General features: G+C 42.8%; 1 protein-coding gene across 5 annotated transcripts in view; it reads right to left on the bottom strand.

The window, feature by feature from the left end:
* Positions 1 to 24,322, bottom strand: part of bcorl1 (BCL6 corepressor-like 1) — a 53,649-nt gene that overhangs the window by 7,564 nt on the left and 21,763 nt on the right. Inside the window, exons 1-10 of one of the 5 annotated variants that reach the window (XM_011479935.4) lie at positions 23,291 to 24,082; positions 10,744 to 10,815; positions 7,887 to 10,439; positions 6,989 to 7,115; positions 6,139 to 6,591; positions 4,206 to 4,399; positions 3,818 to 4,084; positions 3,566 to 3,732; positions 3,323 to 3,468; positions 460 to 537 (exon numbers count right to left, since the gene is read on the bottom strand). In XM_011479935.4, coding sequence (XP_011478237.1) covers positions 460 to 537; positions 3,323 to 3,468; positions 3,566 to 3,732; positions 3,818 to 4,084; positions 4,206 to 4,399; positions 6,139 to 6,591; positions 6,989 to 7,115; positions 7,887 to 10,439; positions 10,744 to 10,749 — 3,991 coding nt within the window. In that variant the 5' untranslated portion in view covers positions 10,750 to 10,815; positions 23,291 to 24,082. Of the gene's footprint in view, positions 1 to 459; positions 538 to 3,322; positions 3,469 to 3,565; positions 3,733 to 3,817; positions 4,085 to 4,205; positions 4,400 to 6,138; positions 6,592 to 6,988; positions 7,116 to 7,886; positions 10,440 to 10,743; positions 10,816 to 20,370; positions 20,416 to 20,883; positions 21,037 to 21,118; positions 21,345 to 23,290; positions 24,083 to 24,322 lie in introns of those variants that run through there. The other 4 variants (XM_023959016.2, XM_078953974.1, XM_078953973.1 and 1 more) reach the window with 4 other exon arrangements.

Below are 24,322 nucleotides of genomic sequence, written 5' to 3' on the forward strand. Positions count from 1 at the left end.
GGAGGGGAACAAGACAGGACTGCAACCAAAGGGGATGATAATCAATACCCCTTTATTTAAAATTAATTTTGAACACACACATACTGAAAATGAACTTAGATTAACTTAATACATACTCATGGAGAGAAATTTTAGAATATGATTTCTTTAAATAATGAGAAGGGACAAGTATAACAAAACAGATAAACAGAAGAAAAGCTTCATTTACATTAACATTGAATTAAACCTTGGCTTATTCTTCAAGCTGCAGTCTACATTCTCAAACTTCTTACATGCAGTTCAAATGCTTCTACTCATCTGGATAACCCACTTCCCGTAGCATTTTATGACGAAGCATGGATGTTAAAACTCAAACTCAAAGTCAACACTCCCTACAACCACATTCCACTCCTCTTTTCTGCAGAGGAGAATTTTCTGAATTTAGATCCATGGAAAAAAACAAAAGATCCCGTTTCTCACCAAACAGGGAGCTGCTGTAGAATTCCCAGGGTAAACTGGAGTTCTGTTCGCTGCGGCCTTCCAGATCTGTGAAGTATTCTAGGAAAACATGAAAAGGCATTTTTATTTTGTCCCATTAGTATAAAATATAAACATAAAAATAAAATTACACTAAATTGTTGGGTTTAAATTACTGACATCTTTCAAAGCCAGCAGTCCCCTTACAAACGTGAATAAAACAAAGTTTGATTGAAACAATCCTAAAATGACTGGCAGTTTTATAGTAGGGATAATGAATAACAAGAATTAAAAAGAATATCAGCATGTGGGTGGAACAGAAGATCTGACAAAAGTGAGTCTGAAGATAAGATGAATGCAGCAGTGGGTCAATGTTGCAGGGGTTTTGGAGTCAGGAGCTCCAGAGGCAAGGCACGGACGGACTGAGGGCTCCAGACCCCAAGGTGGAGAAACAAGCAGATGGAATGAGGAGGAAACCTGAGGAAGATCTCGGTGAGCAGGAGAGTGAGTCTGACAGAAGGAGGTCAGAGCAGCATGGAGGAGTCAAATTGTGAATATTTTTATAGGAGAGGTGGAGAACTTTAAAAGAATCTGGAAATGGATCAGGAGTCTGTGAAGCTGTGTGAAGAAATGAGGTGTTGGCTGGAAGAAACTGTTCTGAACTATGGTTTTGTTTATGGAGAGATGTATAGGGAAGGCCTAATAATAGAGGGTAATAGAGACGGTGTGAAACCAAAACATGAAGCAGGTTGGCTGTGCTGCGTGAGAAAAGATCAAAGACAGTTAACGTGTTAGTGAAATATTGATGGTGTGGGAGGTAGAAGACAAAAGGTCTCCAAGAATGACACCAAGTTTTGACCAGTGAGATGCAAACTGTGGAATTAGTACAGGATGTCATAGTCTAAAAAACCAAGTTATGCTTTGAATATACAATCTGAGAGGGTGAGAGTGCAGCAGCAGGTCTGGTGGAAAAGCAGAGCTCAGTGTCATCCACAAATCTATTTAAATCAATGTAAAACAAATTCATAAAAAAGGGGGTAAATACATTTTATGTTTTGGGGCACCAAGATACAGCCCTGAGGAACACCACTACTGTTTTAACCCTTGTGCTATCTTAGATGACCCCACCCTTACATTGATGTGTTCTCCCTACCGTGACAAAGGTGGATAAAGGTGGAAAGATTTCATGTAATCCATGGACACCAGTGAAGATCACAAATCATTGAAGAAAAAAGGTTCAGCGCACTGTCTAGTGGGTCTAGATGACCCAAATCCCAACGTTAAAGTGCCTAAGATAGCACAAGGGTTACAGGAGAAAATTCTTCAGGTCACCAAACATTGTGATATGGACGTCATCCTGTTGGACTCAGATGATGTCAGTAAGCAGAAATTGGTCTGAGGCTAAGCCAGTTCAAGTCAACATTTCCATGGCAACCAATCTCACCAATCAGGAGAGAGCTTGTTGGAAGTCCACAACCCAACGCTTGAAAGCAGGCTACACAAAATCTGTTAATCAAATGCTTCGAAAGTTCAACGTGGGGGCTAGCGGGCACCAGATACTGTTATTGAAGCATCTGATTGGTCAGTTTTTAACTTGCAATAAAGAAAAAATGTCATTAAAAATATTTAAATGAGCAAGGACAGATTAAAACAAAGTAGCAGAGCAAGAATGGTTATTCTGACCAATAGAATGACGAAGTAATCACTGTTTGTTTCTCAACAGACAGCTAAGGGATTTTGGCTTCTTGGAGCCAGCGGGGACTTCCTGTTTGGATTGTAAGGGGGAGGGGTCACTCAGTCCAGATCTCTTATACAATCAATGTGAACAAACGAACTGAAACCAGATAAGAGCTCCTCTGAAGATGATCAAGGGGGACAGAGTGTGAGATTGTGTCAAATACTGCCGTCACATCAAGAACAGAATAATGGTTAAGAGTCCGAAGTCATCCTGGTGAGGGAAAAAAACGCTTGTTTTTGAGGCTAATTCGTTCGTGTGGAGATGGGAGAAGCTGCACAAACTCACAACAAGCTGCATTAGTGTTTTTGAAGGGTAAGGTTAGCCCTTTAACACTGAAGATGTCACCAGCGGCATCTAAATACACTAACACACGCTCTTTGACATACCGTAACTCGTCGTTTCTACAATCAATGTGAATCACTTAATTCTGATGCGAAAGCATCAGATTCTAGATAATCTAAAGTGGCTTTAATCCACTTTTCTTTACACTTCACTACTTGTGTATCTCTGCGCAAGGCTGCTTTCTCCGCTTCAGAATCCGCTGGAATTAAAATAACTGCATCAACAGTCAAAGAGTTATGGTAGTCGAAAAAAGAGTGGAGCTAAAGCTTCAGTTTTAAAGGGTTTAAGTCACAAAAAACGACAACTCAACTACACAAGAAATCCTTTGCTTGCTGGCTTTCTAAATTTCCAATTCCTGCAAAGATAAGGAGAATTTTCCACAGTTAAATTGCTTTTTTTTTAAATCAAATCTTTCTCAATCAGTGTCTGATTTTGTTACCTGGTCATTCATATAGTTGTTTGGTCAGTAACATCTGTGTTGAAATCCCAGCTTCATGCAAAGTATCACAACATAACAGAGTCTGAAGCCACAGTGGCTGTCAGAGCACAGCTGCTCACTGTTCAGGATAAACTCTGCTTAATGAATGCTTTAGGAAGACACTGTGCTGAAGTGGGAGCAGGCAGACTTCATTAATATTGTTTGATGAAGGACCACACACAAATACATGCTTAATTATGCAGCTATCTCTCACGTCTACGAGCTTGGCGAGAGCCGTCTTTTATTTTTAATTGCGACAGAGTGATTTTACAGTGAGCTGATTTGCTGTAGCAGAAAGCAAAAGCTACCTGTCAGGAAGGTCTTCATGCTGGAACTGTGGGCCAGTTTCACCGGCGTGTGACCAGAGTACGTGGCCAGGGTCGGGTCAGCTCCGTGGTTGAGGAGCAGCCAGACTATAGGCAGATTATCACTTGCTACTGCATCATGAAGGGGTCTGAGAAAAGCATCGAAAACAAAAGAAAACTGAGTGTAACCTCAAACAGAAGGCGCCCTCCTAGAGTCCTGATGTGTTGCACGTGAAGAACCCTCACCGTGTTCCATCCTGAGCGCTGCAGTTCACATCTGCACCGTGTTTTAGAAGAATCTGGACGATCTGAGTCCACCCTCGAGACGATGCCTCATGAAGAGCTGTGTAACCTGCATTATCCCGCCGATTGACCTCCCCGATGTCTTTTTCAAGACAGTACAGGACAACATCCTGCAGAGGACGAGGAACAGCAAGCTGTCAGACAACAGCCTTTGAAAAAGCTGTCAAATTCCAGTCAGTGGCTATAAAAGGTTACCTGGTAACCCAGGCGGGCGGCACGTTGCAGCAACGTCTCTCCTGCATTTTTATTGACAATCAGCCGGCGAACCTCGGGGGGAACAGGCTTCTTTGGTGGAGAGTCTGAGCCGCTGCTTCTTCCCGATGAGCTTTTCTTTTTAGGGGGAGGGGATGGAAAGCTGTTTGGGGTAGGTGGGGGCGTACATGGACTTTTCACACCATCATCATCATCATCCAGGGGGAGGGAGGGGCCACGCTTCCCCAGACTGATGCGTTTAGTTTTGTTCTGAAACAAGAAGTTTTAAATCCTAACTGTGAAGGGCAGAACACAATCCAGCCACAGGGGGGCACTGTAATCTTACATATTCCTTTCTTCATTTCACTGTATTGCAGAGACAGAAGTTTACCTTCTGTTCATCGCTGACACTCAAGTGTTTGCTTTTGAACTTCCTCTTTCCTGAAGGCTTATCCCTGCACTCCGGAGAGTCCTCGCTCTCCTGATATCGAAACGATCCTGAGCGAGTGAACGAGGTTTTCTTAACAGGGGCCGGCGGCTCTGGGCTGGAGGCGAGCGGACTCGGACATGGATCTGCCCTTGGATCTGTAATGACACAATACGATTAAATACTGAGTGGCAGTAACCTCACATGGACGGTTTTGTGGCAACATCAGACAGGTTAGGACTTATCTGTCAGGACTAAGTAAGTGTTGTCAATGAGCTACTTTCTAATTATAAGCTGCAGAGCCCCCCCCCCCCCCCCCCATTCATGCTTCTTCCTCTAAACAATAATAATTTGAGTTGGCTCAGGTTTCATCTTGCAGTCCTTTTTTCTAATGAAAAGTTCATTTCTGTTTCTGAAGCTAGATTTAAACAAAAGTTACTTAATAAATTTCCCTCGCCTGTTTATATTGACTCAAATCAATTCTTATTTTTATTTTGTGCTGAAATGTCCATTAGTATAATATGGGTTTCAGAAAAACTATTCCTGTTAATGGTAAATACATTTTCTTTTGGTTCCTAAAAGCCCACAAAACAACTAAGTAACAAGAGAAGTATTTAAAAACCATATTTGATGTTATTCAAGTCTGTGTTTTTTAAATCAAATTTTTTGGAAATGTCCTTAAACCAGAAGATAAAAATGATTATAAAATGAATAAATGCCATAGTACCTTTTAGAATGATGCTGCAGAAAAATGACGTCTATTTCAGTTGTTACCAGAACTGATACATTCATCCTTTTTTTTTAAAGGAATTTGGAGTTTGACTATTCAAATGATAAAAAATAGCCATTATAAGCATCAGTGGCCAAATGCTTCAGCGAAACATGATGACAGTATTTAAACCACAGGATTAAGCCTTCCAACAACACATGTTTAGAGGATGCCTTTCTTTTTCACCTACACCCGTACAGGGGGTTGACCCATGCGGGTGCTGCAGGTTTTTGGGTTGTCCATGCCCATAGAGGGTCATACAGGTCAGCCACATCTTAAAGGGCCGCCGGTGTGTCTTGCAGTTCCCTTGAGTCTCACACGGCCACTTTAAAGGACGTCAGGCAATTGGAATGTACCATGGTTGTGCGTGTGGTTAGTGTATTGTGAATTATTTGTAGGGATAACGTAAGTTGCATGCACTTCTGATGAACAGGTGATGCTGTCCTACGGCGCCTTTACGTCACACTCTAGTAAATAATTATGTGTACGAACTGACTCTTTACTGACTGCGTGCAAATGCTTAACACACAGCATGTTGGGGTGATGCGTAAGTGCTGCTAAGATGACCACATAAACTACCTAATTGTCTGATTTCATCCTTTAAAGCTGCGACCACGTGAAAAACACTAATGGGTTCCCAGCGCAGGTCTCAGGGGGTTGAAAAATTAGTACTATGTGTCTGTGTCTCACCTACTTCACCCTTACTTCCCTTGCATGTTGTTTGAGTGTTCACTAAGACCTGTCGCCTGCACCATGCCCATAGAAAAACTGTGTAGGAACACTTTCTGTCTACAGGCTCAGTGAGCGAACTAGAACCTGGATCTAAAACCTTGATATTTCCTTGAAGTCACCTGCCTTGCTTGTACAGATTTGCCCATTTGTCGTCCGTTTCCACCTGAAGAGCAGTTGCGACCAAAGCATTAAGTAAAGGTTTCTGCTCAACAATCCAATACAAATAATATAGAAGTGACAAAGACAGCAGCTAAATCTCTAAGCAGTGCAGTAAATATTTTTTAAAAACTCACTTCAACTGTTGCTTGAACAAAAATCTTTTAGTTTTGGAGGCTTCCCTACAAAAATGTTTCCGATTCCTGTCAAGACAGTGAATTGAGAGAAAACTGAGTGTACCAGAGTCCTGAACTCCAGAATCTTCTCTCAGGGAGTCTTCGAGTTGCTCTCCATCCTCCAGCTTGTCCCTCTCAGTTATGTATTCACCCGTCTCATATTTCTTGCTCGTGCACCGCTGGCGTTTCTTCTGAGGAGGCGCCCCGCCCTCCGCACTTGCCGTCTTGCCCTTGCCCTGAAACATGGGCTCCTTTATGGGGTTTGACCGAGGCCTCCCTCTCGGACGACGTGCGGGCTGGAGGGGGGTCTTTGGGAGGGATGATGGAGAGTCAGCGTGGGGGAGCATCGGTGGTGGTGGTGGAGGAGAAGGTGTAGCAAAGCCCCAGAGGTCTAGTCGTGCATCATCAGCTCTCCGTCGTCCTCTCCTCAATCTTGGAAAAGAGGGCTCTGTAACGTCTGCCTCTTTGGTGGGAGACTCCGAGGCCTCCACACTCTGAGGACTGCTGCTGCTGCTGTCTGTAAGCACAGGGTTTGCACATCACTACAGTACCTAACCATACCAGAGGAGACACAAGACAGTCTGTCCACACAAACCAACAAACTCATGCGGGGACTGAATATTAAAGCATCAAATGATGCCAAAATCCAAAACTTTAAGTTTCATTAGTAAATAACTTTAAAAACCAAAGCAAATTCTGAATAAAATAATTATGCTTCTGGTAATAGGTCACTTGAAATGGAAAGCAAAAAAAAAACAAATATCTATAAATGGTTCCATCGTTTATTAATTGCAGCACTTGTTGCACTAATTTTAGGATTATAGTTTAAATTGGAAAATCAATAAAAGCTGATGCAACTTTGGAAAAGAAAATTGATTTTTTTTAAAGAAAACAATAGAAAGTAATTCCTGTACCTGCTTTGCTGAATGTCACCTCCTCAGCCTTACTGGGAATGATCTTGTTGTTTGGAGACGCCTCTTTCTTCTGTTGGGAAGCTTTTCCTCCTTTTAAGCTCTGCTCCAGCTCAGAGACACGCTTCTTCTGCAAAGTTACACAAGTGAGGACACATTAGATCATCCATGGGGTGAAAGGTGAAAGAGTTGTAAGAAACACTTCTGAAGTTATTCAATCCAAACACTCAATTTATGTTTAATCACATGTAATTTAACCGGCAGATAATATACAGTTCTACCCCTTGTTTAAGCTACGGTCACGTATGCCAAAATGCCACCGCGCTGTGACTTAAATGCCAGTTTTTCAGCAAATCCGGCAGTTGGTCCCATTGGCACTTGTAATCAGGAGGCAGCGTATAAAAATGCAGCAGAAAAAGTTTAAATTCAACGGCAGCTGGACGATCAATCAGCCACATTTGGAGGTCGCATGGTGGTAGTCTGGTGCAGGAATGTTTCCTCTAACTTTACATGTGTCTGTGCATACACACAAGCTCCTTGACCACCACTGTGAGCACCCACACACCTCTGAGGCTGTGCTTTTCTCCCTTTTTTTTGAGAGGTACTCATGTAAATCAGGTGTGCATAACTCATGTGATATGTGCATCTGAAATCAGAAGATTGAGTACATTTGAGCATTTATGTCAACGTGTGAAACTCGGGGGGGCGTTACCTAGCCAAGAGGTCCCTTCTCATCTTTACTGATCCGTTTGGTCTCTATTGAATTAGTTTGTTTCTTTGTTTTTGATATAAATAGTATAATTGTGCCGATGTGCCATCTGCTGATGCCTCCCCATCACCCGGTGGCAGTTGTATATGTGACCGTAGCATTACCTGATAATGATAAACACTGATAAATTACCTTTTTGGTGACAGATGCTCTGACTGGAGTGTTTTCCAAATCTTCTTTTTTCTTGGCTGTGATGGTTTTAAGTTTGTCTGGAGCAGACTTTTCCTTTGCTAGTTTCTTAGGGCTGCTCTTCTTGAGTTTGACAGCAGCAGCTTTTGCTTTGGTTGGCGACTCCTCTTTGGTTCCGTTTGCCTTCTTTTCAAACTTGTCGCCCCAGCCTGCATACTGGCCAGTGAGGATGGATGCAACCAGGCCTTCCGGTTTTCCACTGGACGGACTGTCTGAGGAGCTGTTTTCTTTCTTCATTGTTTCTCCCTCCAACACCTGGGCCAGTTTGCTTTCTGTCCTGTTCCCGTTTGTTGACAGACTGCTACCCAACAGGCAGGACTTTTCAGCGGACTTTAAGAAGCCTTGCTTGGTTGTCTGGGTCGTGCATTCCCCCTGACTTGCATATGCAGCAGCATTGGTCTCCACAGGCTTAGTGGACTTCTCGTGTCTCTTCATAGCTTGATGCAACTCTTCCTGCATTGGTGGTTTCTCCACAGACTTGTAGGATGAGTATTCACACACTGACTTTTGTTTGGGTTGAACTTCTGTGACTGGACTCAGCAGATCAGCTTTTCTTTCTGCAAGCAATGCTTGAGAATTAGTTTCATCCCCTATCAGAGTGGATGACTCCGCAGCGCGCTGCTTTACAATGGATGCAAGGTTCGACAGAGGCGACTTAATTCTGTCCCACATCTCATCCTCAGATTTGGACGGGGCGCATCCATCAGCAGCTGCGCTGCCTTTGGTTTTTGGAGATGCGTGTGGGGCTTTTCTCTGAACTGAAGAGGGCTGATGAAGAAGGTGAGGCTGCTGCTGCCAGGCTGGATTGGCAACAGTGGTGGAGTAGGAACCTGCAGTTTTTCCAGGTGTCGCTTTTGGATGCGTGTTGGCAGAGTTTAACAGGGCAGTCGTCAATGATCCTTTAGGGGGACAGTTCTTCGCCATGGCTGTGCTGGTGTTTTTGACATGCTTGACACTGTGAGCATGTTGGTTACCCTTCAAACAGGATGGCTTCTTTCCTCCTGAGGCCATGTGTTCTCCCTGGTCAATTATTGATATGAACTCTTGTTTTGCAAAACTTTGAAATTCATCAGCAAAGGTACCTTTGCCATCTTTGCCCCGTAGAGCAGAAGCCAGTATGGGGCTAGCTACACCCACATATGTACCAGGGATGGACTTGATAGAATCCTGTGAAGCCCCATTATCCCAAGTAGATTTGGGTTCTGGGACCTGGTGATTCTGAGTCCTGTTTAACTGTTTTTGGTGAGATCCATTTCTGTGGGTATTTGGTAAGATAGGGTACTGCCCAGCTGAGTTGTACGCTGTGGAATGAGTTCTGTTTACATTCAGAAAATCTCTCTGGTTGGACTCATTATTTCGAAGCTCTGTCACAGAAACGGGGAGGTCGGTGATGCATTTTGGACGTTTTGATTTAGCTGACAGATCAAGAGGGACATCTCTTGGTTCAGTTGAGCAAGTTGTGTGGTCCTCCGCAACACAAGGGGACGCTGTGTTCATGGAGCCCACAGGAGTTTTTTCTATGCCGTTGCCTTTCTCAACTTGGTTCAGGAGTCTGCTTTGAGAGGTGATGTTAGCCAGAGCAGAACTGCAGCAATTGGCAGCAGTGGGAGACAAAGTGAAGTGGGTGGCGACTGTTGACGTTAGCGATGGATGCTGTAGAGGCAGCGCAACGGCTGGGGATGCTACTGCAGAGGCTAAAGACTTAGCTTCTCCATGACATTTGGCGTTTTTGCTAGTTGAGTGGTTAGATTTGACCTTCAAGGACGATCCAACTGTTTTTTGTTCTGCTGTTCGGCCCACCGATAACGAAAAGGGATAGGTCCTCATGAGCGCTGCTCCTCCAACGCTTGAGTTTTGAGGCTGGACTTCCTTCTGAAACTGACTCGTTGTGGCCTCTCTCAAAGCTGCTATTTGTCCTAATGCTGGTGGAAGAGTAATTTTACAAAGTGGGGAGGAAAAATTAGTGGAGGGCAGGAAGGCAACAGGCTGGGCTGGTTTAAACATGGCTGAACACTGAAACCCGGCTGGAGCACTTTGCAAAGACTGTGTTTGCTGTTGTGACTTCTTACTGGATGTCACATTGCTGAGATATGGGTTAAGAGAGTCTTCCCGGTTGGCTTTTACACTGCTGGCCCACCGAGAATTGGGGAAGACCCCGGGACCGTCGGCTCTGCCTTTAGGGGCCTCTGTCCTTTTATCTGTTCTCTTCTCTGAACCAGTGAGAACCGAGCTGGACATTGGTGCATTATTAGTCTGTTGAGGAGGAGAAAGTTCAGGGCTGAGGGTGCAGTTCCTGGTGTCCACGCAGGCTTTTACAGTCTTACAGTCCTTTGTTGGAGTTGTCTTTTTTTGCTGACTGAGGTTAACATCTCTTCTAAATTCAGCGGGTAGCGTCTGGGGGGGATTTCCCACCATACTAGTGGATGCTTTATGTGGAGCACTGATCTCTCTGCTCACCGTGCCTCCATCCCCTACATTCATTAGTGTAGAATCCACCTGAGTAATCAGAAAGGTTCATGAGGTTGGTGTTAATTGTTGAAGAAGACAGAAGGCTCACCTACGTAACACATTTTTAATTATTCCTGGTATTTGGAATACATTATTCAGACAAAACTGTTTACAGTAATGTGCTTATAGTAGGCGTAAATTAAAAATTTTGTTTCTATTAGATAAAATGCTCCTGAAAACAGAAAATAAGCAAAAGATAACTTCCGTAACTCCTCACATAAATACCAAAATACCAAAAAACCTAACTTTTAAAGAAAACTAAACAATAATAAACAAATACAGGTGAAATTACCTGCATAGGTGTTGCTTCAGCACAACATGCCTGAGCCAGTCACAGCAGTCCTCTATGAAATACCGTCATATGCTGCAGAACACACACACAAAAATTTAAATCAATGAGTTTCCACTTTCTGTTTCAGTTAAATGATTTTCAACCTTTTTTATGGTTGACAGAATAATTAGTAATTTAAGAGCAGTTACAGACTTAGAATTACACTGAACCCCCTTGTATTAAAAAATGCAGAAAACGTAAAACACAGTTGAGAAAATGCAAACTCTTTCACTCTATGTCTTTGGTTTTTATCCTCAGACTGTAAAAGACAACTGGACTGACATCACCCACAGAAAACGGCTAACTTCTGGTTCCAACCAATGAAGTCAATTTGCGATATGGACCCTGCCACGTTGGAGCTTGACGCCGTCAGTAAGCAGCGAATTATCCAAGTCGATCTGGGTCATTGTTTCTATGGCAACCACTCTTGCCAATCAGAAGTGTTTGTTGGAGGTCCACACCCCTTGCACTAGAAGCGGGAGAATCTATGAATCAAAAGTTTTGAACATTCAACGGGGGGCCAGCAGACACCACATACTTTTATTAAGGCATTTGATTGGTCAGTTTATAAGTTGAATAACTCGCAATACAAAAAATATATAATGAAAAAGCAATTGGATTAGCAAGAACATGTTAAAAAAAAGGGAAGCAGAGCAAGGTCACTCAGTCCAGTTCTCTTATACAGTCAATGGTTTTACCTCTCAGAATGTCTGTGGCTTAAAAAATAGATTGAACGCAACCCAGAATAAACTACAACATGCTTTTGTATATTTTGCAAAATCTTAAATGCAGCTTATGAAAGGCTAAGGACACTCCAGTGTCTTTCTAATTAACCTTCATGAAACTGAAGTCAGTTCTCTTTTCACTCAACTCACAACAGTTTGTAAGAAAACGTCTTTCCTTTTTAAGCTTTTTCAGGCTTCAACAGAACATTTCAATCTGCGTAAGGTCTGGACTCTGACTAGTCCTTAGGAACACCTTCATTCTTTTTGCTTTCGTCACTTTAGTGAGGGTTTTGCTGTTGTGTTTGGAATCATTTTCCTGTCGCATCACTTAAAGATGAGCTTAGACTTTTAGAGACTTTTAGACATATAGTAAGTAGCTCCGTAAAAGGGACAGTGGTCCTGCTGGACTGCAAATCAAATCTCCACCATCACGCCACTGTGGATACAGGTTAAAGTTCATGTATGGTTTCCAATTTTTCCAAGCCTGGCGGTGAATTGCAACATTGCCAACATCTGTGTTCTTGCTAATAAAATGCTTCATAGGTGAATTTTGGTTGCTCTGGTTTTTTATACATTAAACAGACCAAAAACACGAAATGTTGTGGATTAATTAAAAAAAAGGAAAGAAATAAGAAACAATTAATGACTTGTAGAATTCTTTGATGCAATTTTAGATTTTTCAGGCCTAGATAATCTTGTACATTTTCAAATAAAGTATGTTGTTGACATTACAATGAATTTTACATCAACAGAGCATTTTTGATGTAAACTCATGTCCACATTTAGCCTGTGACTGGAATGACAGCAGAACGTTTAAACTTCCAACAACTCTGTTTCTAACTGGGATTACCTGCAGCACAACAAAGTATGAGGACAAACCCAAGAAAAAGTGCAACATTCCTTGTAAATAATACTTTTTACTAGGGCTGCACGATATGAGGAAAACTTGCGATATGCGATATAAGTGATCAATATGGCGATAACGATATAATTTGCGGTATATAAACAAATAGAAAAATAACCAAAAACATAATTCCCATTTCATTGCAACAGTTTAAAAATTATACTCCAAATGACCCTCATCGACATAGGTGACAATCGTCTAACATAATAGGCCTCCATCTGATTGGTAAACAATGGGTAGGCGTCCATCTGATTGGTCAAAACATAAAGGGATTTATTTGATGCGTATGCTTCAAGCTGCCATAAGATTGTTTTAACACATTTTGGGTTTATGATTTATTGCGATATTCACCGTCTTTCGCGATATGCATATTGCAGAGCTGGATATTGCGATAACGATAAATTTGCAGTATATTGTGCAGGCCTACTTTTTACCAACACTAAAGCAATGCAGGCATGTTTCAATTCAAGTTAATGCAGTTTAAACTCTACACCAGGCATGTCCAAAGTCTGGCTTGTGGGCCAGATGTGGCCCACGTTCAAATCTCCAATGGCCAGCAGGCTCCTTTCATACAATCAATAATATATGGCCCCCAGCATTAACCAAATTACATTTTAAGCTGTTGCGAACCTGTGGCAGCACTCATGCGAAACTTCTGTTACACTTTCGAGCTCGTTTCTAAAATGTCAACTGTTAATAAAAAAGAAATGTAGGCAATAAGGGCTGGCGTTTCCAGAACAAGTGAAAATTGGCATATTTTTTCAGTGAAATGTGAAACAACTGAGACTACTTAATATGTCAAAAGATTGTGGCTGTTTTCAGGTTCAATCTCAGGAGGGTCTATCAGACAAGACACTACAACAAGCCAACAGGGGATGAACAGTGTGAAAAAGGGAGAAATTGACAGTAATTTTGGTAAAAACGTATTTAGATATATTTGTTTTCTATGTCAAGAAATTAAAAGTGCACCATTGCAATAAAATGTTAATTAAATAGTTCATTTGCATTCAACAATATCAAAATAGTTCAGGCTGAATGGTTTGCCATCCAAACATTTTCACTACATCAAATCTGGCCCTCTTTGCAAAAAGTTTGGCCATCTGTGCTTTAAACCATTGAACCAGCAAAAAGGTGTCTTTCATGTCCTATTCATTCCAGTGGGGTCACCTTTAAAAACATGAGCGATGGATGGACGGACGGACGGATTATAATTATGGAGAACAAAAATTCTGTTTTTTCTTGCTAATCTAAGCATCAATATCTCATTTTTAAAATGGAAAATGGTGTTTACTTACAGCATTTTGCTACCTTCTTAAAAGGCTCACGGCACTTTTCAGTCACAGTCCCATTCACCCATGTACACACATATTCACACAGATGGTGGCTCTCCTACCGAACACTGGCCACAACCTTCAACCACCAGGAGCAATGCGGGGTTCAGTGTGTTGTCCAAGACACTTCGACACATGGGCAGGCAGGGCAGGAACTAAACCTGTGATCTTCTGATCAAAGGTCAACTGCTCTAACTCTGCACCACAGCCGCCCATGTATCAATGGACCGTAGACCGTATCCTGATCAGTCTATTTATACTATTTGTCTATTTGGACTATTTGTCTATTTTGTAGTCTATTTGTACTCTTTAACTGTGCCGTAGGGATAAAACCTCAGAATTGTGAGAGAAAAACTGAACAATGCAGACAGACAGACAATATACAGAAAAGAGGAAATTTAAGGAATCTGTTTTTAAGAGGATTCCTTCGAGGTAAAGACTGTCAATCCTAGAAAAAAAAATCACAAGAATAATTGTAACAAACACCAGTTGTTAGTGGGAGGAAAACATGAAGCAGGAGCAGGCAAGCTGGAGTTTCAGGATCACACCAGTCACATAAAAAGATTTTTTTTTAAATTAAAAACAGGTATCCTACCTAATCTGCTCAATGGTCGCTAGTTTCAGTCTTCATTTATGACTCTGAACTGCTGGTATCCTACCATCTTAAACTGTTTTTTACAGCCCTTCTTTCCAATTACCAATACTCTTTCCAATGAACAGGTATGTAGGGATTAGAAAAATTATGAAGGAATAGATACAAATGGAGAAGATGTGCAAAAAAGCTCCGGTGCAAAAAAAAAAAAGAAAAGTATTTGAACAGTGAATAAATAATGTTTTGGGAAACATTTTAATCAAAACTTTTTGATGACTTCACATCTTTAAGGTCAACGATACTAAAATGAACTAATATTGCTTTGTCTTGGAATATTAATCACCACCGGTATTGTGTTTTGTTGTAGTTTATATAAATTCAATAGAATCCAATACAACGTTCAAGACTTCAAAACCTTAAAGCTGATGTGGACTAAATGTAAAATGTCCAGTGCATCGTCTAGACTGCAGCATCACAAATGTAGATTTTGTCTCAATTCCTTAAAATACCGACTAAAGAATTCTGGACATTTACATCCCAAAGAACATGCAAGGCCTACAAGACATGCCACCACCATCAACTATAAACCAAATTTCTTTTAAATTAACTAGATAATTTTCAGTGTTTAAACTCTTGAGATGCTTTTATTGAGTCTAAGAGAATTTTTAGTTTAACTTAGACAATTAAGACCTAAAACCTTCACAAAAAAATGATAGTTTTTAAAAAATAAATGAGTTCTTTACTGTCTAAAGTATGATTTATAAATAATTGAAGAAATTAAATAACTAAAGTAGTGTTGAAAACAAAAATTACAATTAAAAACTGGTTATTGAAAATATATATTTATAGACAGAACCTAGTAGCTTCCTCTAGATTTGAGCTCATCTGAACTTACAAAGACTTCAAAGAAATGCCAACTGTTCAGACACCCAATAATAATAATAATAATAATAATAATAATAATAATAATAATAATAATAATGGATTGGATTTATCTTTATCTTTTCCAAATGCTCAAAGTGCTTACAATGTTTGTCCATTTTTGATTCACTCCTCATTCATACTTAGTAATAGTAACTACTGTTGTAGCCACAGCTGCCCTGGGGCAGACTGACAGAGGCGTGGCTGCCAGTTTGCGCCTACGGCCCCTCTGACCATCACCGGGACACTCACACACATTCACACACCAGTGGAGCAACACTGGAGGCAAGAAGGGTAGGGTGTCTTGCCCAAAGACACAGCGGTGGTTGACTGGGGGGGTGTTGAACCGCAGACCCGTTCATTGGACCACCTGCTCAACCTGCCTGAGCCACTGCCGCCATAAAAGCAAACAAAAAAATTGTTCTTTCAATGACATAAACAAGAGAGATCCCAATGCCTATTGGAACATTGCAGCCAGTGTTGGTTTATGCAGGTTCCGGAGCAAAAACCTCCTTTGTGATGTAAATGCATTCATCTACAAATGTCCGCAAGGGTCCAGCGCATCTCTCCACCAGTAACCGTGAACTTGTGACTGCCCACATGAAGCATGCATGCAACACGTGGGCCAGATCAACTTTTCATTTTAGGAAACAAACAAAAAGATTTCTAATGTTTACTAGAACTCAACAATGGAGCACAGAAGGATCCATGTGTGGTACGCTTCGGTGCAGCTTCCCTGAAACCATGTGTGCCTCTGCACAGCCCCAACCCGTCTGCACAGGTGGACTTGTAAGACATGACTTTGGTATTTACAGGTAAGTCAAAATGAATGACATATTCAAATGCTGAAACAAGCTGCAATTCTATTTTTTGCAGAACGTTTTTGGTTTTTTGTTAACAAAAAAAATCTTTTCATCTAACTACTGATTTCCACATAAAAAAAAACTTAATTTTGAAATGAGGAATTCTTAGTATAAAAACAAACAGCAATTTTCTGCATAAAAAGAAAGAAAAAAAAACGTAACGAGAAATATTGAGATCCATGGAGGTAAGATGATTAACAGTCAGTGACATCTGTGAGCAGCCAGGGGTTGTTGTGGAAACAAAAAGTTAAATAAGTATAAATCCTTTCAGGCAGGATGTTTTAATGTTGAATCATTAGAATAATGCTACATCTTTCAAAGGCCTTTAAGGTCTAATTGATTACCGTAATCATGAAACATTGATGGAGGTGAGTGATCTCCACTTCATTGTTTTTGACACCTGTGTGCCACGGCGGCAGCAGCAGCGGCAGCAGCAGCGGCAGCAGCAGCAGCGGCGACGGCAGCAGCAGCAGCAGCAGCGGCAGCAGCAACAGTAGCGGCAGCGGCGACGGCAGCAGCAGCAGGAGCAGCAGCGGCAACGGCAGCAGCAGCAGCAGCAGCAGGAGCAGTATGCTCCCACAGACCTACTCTCTGTGTTAATGGCTAACACTTAAAAGTAAAACTGCGCTTAACCATTGATACCGACTGGGCCCATATAAGCCCAACAAATGCTTTGGCACCCATTTAGACGTCAGAATCATGGGGTGTCTCACAATATGCGCCACACAACGGAGACATTTCTGCCTTTACATGTCTTCAATTAGAGCTTCTTCTCTTTTCCCAGCAAGTTTTCTCCATTCAGTTTGTCATGATCACCATTAAGAGATGTGCTAGGAGCAAGGAAATGTGATTACAACACTCTAAACCCATTTCATTAAATGCAGGTATTTTAATAATCATATTACACAACAACAGGCAGCAAAATAAATCTATATCAGTATTTTTTCCACTCATGACGAATCTTTACACGTCCCAATTTCAATGTCTTGATGATTGGACAAAAAAATAAATAAAATAGCTTTGGTTTTTTAAAAGAAGAAAGCAGAATCAAAGCAGTTAATATCACTCCATTTTTCAATGGGTTTCCTTCAAAGACCCATCCCAATGGAAATTGTGTTTTAGATGTTTTTAACATGTTCTTGTGGCATTTTTCTGATGATGGAAGATGTATATAAAGAAAATTATGCTTAATTTTGTTGCAGCTGTAATTTCTGTAGTGTGAGGGGCTGTAAACTGTGGGGAGAGCATGTAAACAGATGAGCGACGGGAAGTGGGGGTGAACTTACTGCCACACACATGACTCAGACACAAATTGCTAAAGAATTACTGCCACTCTGCAAAAACTATGTTCTATAAAACGATAGTTGTTTTAATTTTGGCTAAAAACAGCATAAAAAATAATTATGAGAGCACTGGGAACATTTTTAGAACAAAAGATGATTGGAGTAGAACTTTAAGCATGTCATCTCATTGAGCGTAATGGAGAGTCTGGAGAGTAAACGAAACATCAGTGAGCTGGGAACAAGCTTCCTTCAAGGTTGGGTCTGGCTCCACCAAAGTCAAAAAGGAGACCAAAAAAAGGCATTTAGAACAGTTACTCTAGCAGACAGTTAAGAAATGATAGCTGACCTGACGAGGAGCATGTTTCCGACATGGCAAAGTAACAAAAACTTGCAACATAGAAATAACCTGTTTTTGAACCTGTATCTCCATCCCAGATTAACATCAAGCCACCAAGCAACAGCTGGTGCAGTCCAACAAACGAAAACTCAAGCCTTGCCCCAAAACTGATTAAGAGCACCCTTTTTATTCATGTTTGTAACATTCAATCATAGAATGTTCTTAATACATTCATGTAAAATGTTTGCATTTTAAAGACACAAAAAAACAGCATAAATTATTGAGGTGGTCATCGATCGTAGAAAAAGTCTCTAATGACTGAACTGCCTGAACAGCGGCAAACAAGAAATCCTAAGAGTCCTCAAACTACAGCAGCAGTTCTCTGTATCCACAAGCACCAAGTCCAACTCAGATCATCTTTTGTAGAAGCGTTCCCAGTGGTCTTTTAATTATGACTATGCTGTCTTTAGCCAAAATCAAAAAAAAAACCTGTGTCGTTTTCTAGGACATAGTTTCTGCAGAGCAGCAGGAGTTCATCAGAAATTCACCTCTGAGTTGTGAGGCGGGACTGTTGGCACAGAGTAAAACCGCCCCCACTTCCCATCACCCATCTTTTTATGCTCTCTCCTGCTAGCTTACTGCCCCCCCACTGAGTCTCGGTTCGGTACCCGTCCCAAGCAAAAACTAAGCGGTACATGTCTCTGAACACCTGAGAGGGTGAGGCCTACAGAACATTTAGCATTTAACAAAAGCTGCTTCTGGTTGAGATCTTGTAGTGGTTTTATGGGGGTGTAGAGCTGCTCAGAGGCTCAGTGTGCCGTTCTGCAGACTAGCAGTCGAGGGTTTAAGTGGAAAACGGGAGTCAGATGGTGAAGGACGCTCATAAATAATCAAATAAATGTCATCTTGACAGCACTTTCAATCAATACAAATATCACCAAATGAAGTATCATGCTATATCGCCAAATCGATTTTCCCCTTCACCCCTATTACTGGGGCAACAAAAACGGCGAGCAACATCTGAGCTTTCCCGCCGTACAGTATTCAGCCACGTGCCAGCTCAGACGAGGAAAACCAAGACGTACATGGATCTGGTCTTCAAGTGGATCCATCAGATTGGAGTGGAGCTGGGAGCTTTTGGCCAACTGAGTGTAGCTCCTACGTCACTGCAACAAGCTTTTTCCAACTACAGCTTTTTGTCTGCTCCCGATTTACAACAATTTAAATAGAAATACTCTGAAATGCAGTTTTAAGCCCAAATATGTTTTAATTTATGTCCTCCATTAAGGTAAAAATGCCACAAAACTTCCAAAAACACTATTTTTATCTGAGTGGGTCTTTAAAAAAAAAATTCAATGCAACACAGGGACAACTTTTTCCTGAGCATCAGCTCCCCTCAGTTCTAACTTCAGCGGAAAAAAAAAGGAAACTTATTAGTTTTCACTTGTGGTGTGCTGATCTGAATTTAATTTAGAAGCAAATGTGGGCTTTAAGATGATCTTTGCACCACAGCAAGGACTGAATCCCACATACTGTCCATTCTGGCCTTCAGAAGAAAAAATGCCACTTGTTGAGCTCAAAGCATCCTCAGCTTGAGCAGAAAACAGGTTGGATCACAGAACAAAACTCCCCAACAACAAACAAAAAAGTTAAAATTCTCCCTGCAACTGGGCATCACTAAAGGTCAAACAGTAGTCAAGCAGCAAAAAAAATCAGGTTTCTGTCAGTAAAACCAAACTTTGATCACTGTAAATAATACAGAAAATATACCTGCAGCCACATTCACAAAGCTTAAACGCAGAGCAACATTTTCTGATTGCGGAGCCTGTTTCTCTGTGAGAAACACCCTTATCAGTTACTTCAAACACAGCCTTGTGCTAAGGTGGCCCCTGTCCCTTTGGACCCCAAGGCATCTCTACACCCTCCTTTGGTAATCCGTCCATGAGGCAATTCCCTCAGATAGCTCTAATGTAAAAAACACAGTTGATTGAATCCTCACATTTGTCACTGAATGGAAATGAGTAAAAGTTTTGCTCATTGCTGATGTAGAAGTACTTGTAAATGATGTTCATTGGTCTTATCTGACTGTGGCATTCAGACCAGACCACAAAGACCTGAGATACTTGGAGGAACAGCCCTATGTGAAGGTGAGGGGAGGATCTGCAAGTAAATGAGGGGACCACTAAAGAGGTTGCAGACACATGTAAGGACAAAAGAAGAAGAAAGGGACTCGAGATGTTTTACCTTTAAGTCAGTGAGACATAACCAATGTGATGCACATAATGACTGACACGGTGATCGGCGCTGTAATCTGCGAGAACGGGGGGAGTGGGGGTCTGGCGATGCAGCAGCCGCTCCGTGAAAGGAGGGTCTGCATACATTACCGTACAACAGTTGCTTGCAGCTACTTTGTCTTTGTGCTCTCATCGCAACATCTGAATTGGTCCGCTCGGATGTAGGCCACTGAGCGCGCGCGCAGCGGTCCGCGATCGCAGCACAGCGCAGACACCCAACACGCGCCAGGAAAGACCTTTGATGGAGGGAGGGGGAAAAAAACAACCTGCGCTGCACTTCCAACGTGCCACAAAAGGCGCGTGGATCCTTTCACATGTGGCAACCCCCCCCCCCCCACCTCGGTGTATGTATGAAACTCTGAAGAGCACCGGGTCGCGCACTCTCTCGGCGTGCATGATGAGGTGATCGGTCCATCTGCACGCCGCGGAGGAAACAACCCAGATGAGGGGAGAAGAAGTGACAGGAAGGAGCACCACCAGCAGCAGCAGCAGCAGCACCACCACCCCTCCGCGAGGCTGTCTGCTTCTGTATCTCCACCTCCGAAAACTCAGCATCAATGCCAGGCAACAAACTCAACTCCTGACCACCGCGGGGTTGTTCTGTCAAACAATCTTTCACACCAACGCCTGATTCAAATCATTTCAATAAATAACAATAAATTTAAAAAGCAATAAAAGAAAAGGCTCAGACTTTCTTTAAAGCAAGAAAAGTGGTTGGCTAAAATAGGTGGCTGATAACTTGTTAAAAGGTTTGTGCCCCGGAAAGAAAAGGAGGCAACTCCGCTGACCGCCGTCGCCTCCAGCTGGGGTCCGTCCGGACCCCAGCTGGAGGCGGATACCTCAGCGGATACCTCGCGCCCGCTGCCGGTGCTTCACCCGCACGAGGCAATAACTGCTGTTTATCTGCTGCGCTCGAGCCCCTCTTATCGGCCCTGGCTGTGGTGGAGTGACTGAGCCACTCCGGTAGTGAAAGGCATTCAGCGACCCCCCCGCCTCCTCTCACTCTGTGTAAAAAAACAACACACCGAATCGCTCGGGAGCTCGCTCTGTAAAAAAAGATGTCCAATGACACAAACTGTTACTAACCCGCGGGTCCAGATGGGAAGTGACCGACGAACAGGCACGAGTGGCGCGCGGCCGGGTTCAGCCTTTCAACTAGTCCGCGGCTGCTCACAGCTCTCGACGGTTTTCAGCTCTAAAAGTCCGGGGGGGGTGGGGGGCGGGAAGAAGGGAGGAGGAGGGGAGGGGAATTGACGGGTGGGGGGGGGGTCGTCAAGACAGTCCGTTCCGTATCTCCAGCCTCCAGTCTGGTAGGAGAGGGACAGCAGGGACAGCATGGGAAATGTAGTGCAGGGCGATCCACGCCCAGCGTCAGACGCTGGAGAAGCTGGGAGGGAAATGGACTACAGGTACCGGCATGCAACGCGGGCTCCAGCCGCTCAAGGGGGAATGGGGGATCGCGGCCAACGAGTGTAACGGTGCGCTAAACTGAAATGGGCTTATCGGGGCAAAAGGAAGTAATAAACTCCACTTATTCTTCTGGTTTCTGCCAGGAGTTCTGAAGACTTAAATGTCAGCCAGGTCAAATAACAGGTGAAGGGCGACATTGAGGTAGAAAATAAATAAATAGACATTTGAGGCTATTATTGACAATTAACACAAGAAAGCAGTAGTTCTGAAAGCTGATGGACTAGCTTCAGAAAAATGGGAGGGTTTTCTCCATTTCCTACAGAAGGATTTTTAAGGGTGTTATCTTCAAAGCTTTGGTCTTTTGTGACGATGCCATGGATCTGACTAATGAGCTTTATAAGCTTCAAACAGCACTGACCTCCATCAGCTGCACTTGAACAAAAAGAAGAAAACAGCGTTTGGTGAAGAGGTGACAAAAGTCCTTCCACTTCTCTCCCCTAAACTCTTTCTTCACTGCAGCAAAGTTATTAGGATTTAAAGCCAGAGTTTAATAATCATAATAATTTTACATTTTATTTGTTAGGCGCCTTTCCCAAGGTCATATTTTTACCATAAACAATCCAACTGATAAATACAAACAAAGGCTCATTTTTCCAGTCATTAGTTTGATCAAAAATTATTAATTTAAACATCTAAAATTGCCGAAAAAAGCATGAAAAATATTAAGAATCCTAAAAATCACATTTATTTTGATTAGCAATATAACAATTCTCTAGGGAACATTCCTAAAGAATATGCTCCTGTTTTATTGTCAAAAAAATCTCACATTAAAACATTTGGTCCCTTTCTGATCATGTGATCTACCTTGAATCAGGAAATCAAAGTGGATTGATCGGCAGATGGATTTAGGGAAATCCATGACAATAAGCAGCTATAACAAACACACACATAAATAGGAACCAAGACCGTCCTTCCATCTGCAGAGCATCATTTTCCTGTCATCACCACTGCATTACTGTGTGTCAAAATCACATTTCCTGTTGCCACCAGGTCAGGTTTAACTGAACTCATGCAAAAAAACTGCAACAACATAAAACCCCATACCAAAAAACAACAAAAAATCAAATTAAATAAAAGTCAAAAAAGTGTAAGGATGGACCAACAGACAAATGGACAAATAGACTAAAAGAAAAAATATATATAAATGCAACCTCAACAGGACACAAACCAGTGTGGCAGTCCCAAGCCCAGTAAATGCAGAGGGTGTCAGTAAGAGCACATAAAACTTACAAGACATATCAAATAGATCAAAGGAGAGAATATAGATTAATGGATAGATGGATTCATGATAACATGTTTTTTTTTCTAAGCATACTATGAAACCCCAAACTCTCAGCACATCCAAACTTGCCCCCTCCCTGATATTCTGCTTGCACCCTATAGTGGGGCTGGCTAGATCTGGGCCTGGATTACAATATGTTTTGCGAGGAACCTTTAATTTTCTTTCACATAAAGATTCAGTCTTCCACTTATAATAACAACAACATGCTGTGAATGCTCAACCCCACACACACAAAGACAAAAACTTAATAAACTAACACCAATCATGAAGAAACAAAGATCCCACTTTGGATTTTAGGAAATCATCTTTCATTCCTAATCTCACAAAGATGCCACTCAATTAGGTTCAGATAAAGACAATGTAAACACATCTGAATCAGAAAGTTCCAAACCGGCTTGATTCTTGTTGTGGAGCAGTTGGGGGGGTTTTAGCTCTCCATAATCACATTGTGGCACCGCGGTTACGCAGCACAGGTTCCTGGGCTGTAATTAGGCCACTTGTCTTACCTGAATCTCGGCAGCGGAGCAGGCCTGCTGTTTACACGGGGACCTTCTCCTTCACCAACACATTTCTCCACTTTTTGTCAACACTTTGGCGGAGAGAGACGGGTGCGCGCACCGCCGGGCTGACACGGTGAAAAGAGTTGTTGTTGTGTCGCCACGCACGGTGCGGCGCCGTTCCCTGAGCAGCACGGACGGCGGTGCAGGACAGCAAGCCCGTCCATCGGCGCGGCGAGCACAACTTGGCCGCTGTGGCCGTATGTGTGTGTGTGGTTGGGGGTTGGGGTGGGGGGGAGTGGATCGGCGCGAGAGCCTCCAAACGTGCCCTTCGCCCAGTAATGGCTGCGTGCAAGCGGTCAAATCCTTGATAGATGGCTGCACGTGAAATTGGGAAACAATAACGATCCGATCGGTGAACAGAGGAAGGCGGCAGTGTGTTCACAAAGTCGGCAGCTGACACATGAATCGCATTGTTAGAAAGCCGGGGCAACCCGGAGACCTCCGCGTCGCGTCCGCGCAGCAGCTATCCCGGCAGTGGCCGACCGACTGCCTCGGCCGGGTTCGCGGACTCCACGCTGGAAGCGGCTCCTCCAACTTCCACGTTATCTCCAATCTGTCGAGGGGCGAGCTTTCCTGCGCAAATGAAGGCACGCTGCTCCCACTGAAAGGCCTGTCTTGTTTGGACTATCGTTTCTAAAGTGGGCACACATGGTCATTTAACTGTGACTCATTTTGGAGATTATCGACCCTATTTAGGCCGCCATGCTTCGTAGCGATGAGGATGTCCCGTCTAAGTTCGAGCTTCACCTGGTCAATAATATCGGGGGGGGGGGGGGGCTGAAGTCTGGCTCCAAACCGAGCGCAGTATCCCTCTGTCGCGGCAGAAGTAATGGATTACTCCACGGTAATTGCGGGGAGGACGACACACACGCAGAGAGGAGCGTTCCTCCGGGCGGACGCGTACATTTCTCTGTGAAATTCAAACACTTCCTGGGCTGAGGGGGTGTCAGTGATCTGAATAGCGGCTCTCACCCACAG

Source organism: Oryzias latipes, chromosome 10 (assembly GCF_053564925.1).
Source record: "Oryzias latipes strain Hd-rR chromosome 10, Olatipes_Hd-rR_3.1".
NCBI classification, from domain to species: domain Eukaryota; kingdom Metazoa; phylum Chordata; class Actinopteri; order Beloniformes; family Adrianichthyidae; genus Oryzias; species Oryzias latipes.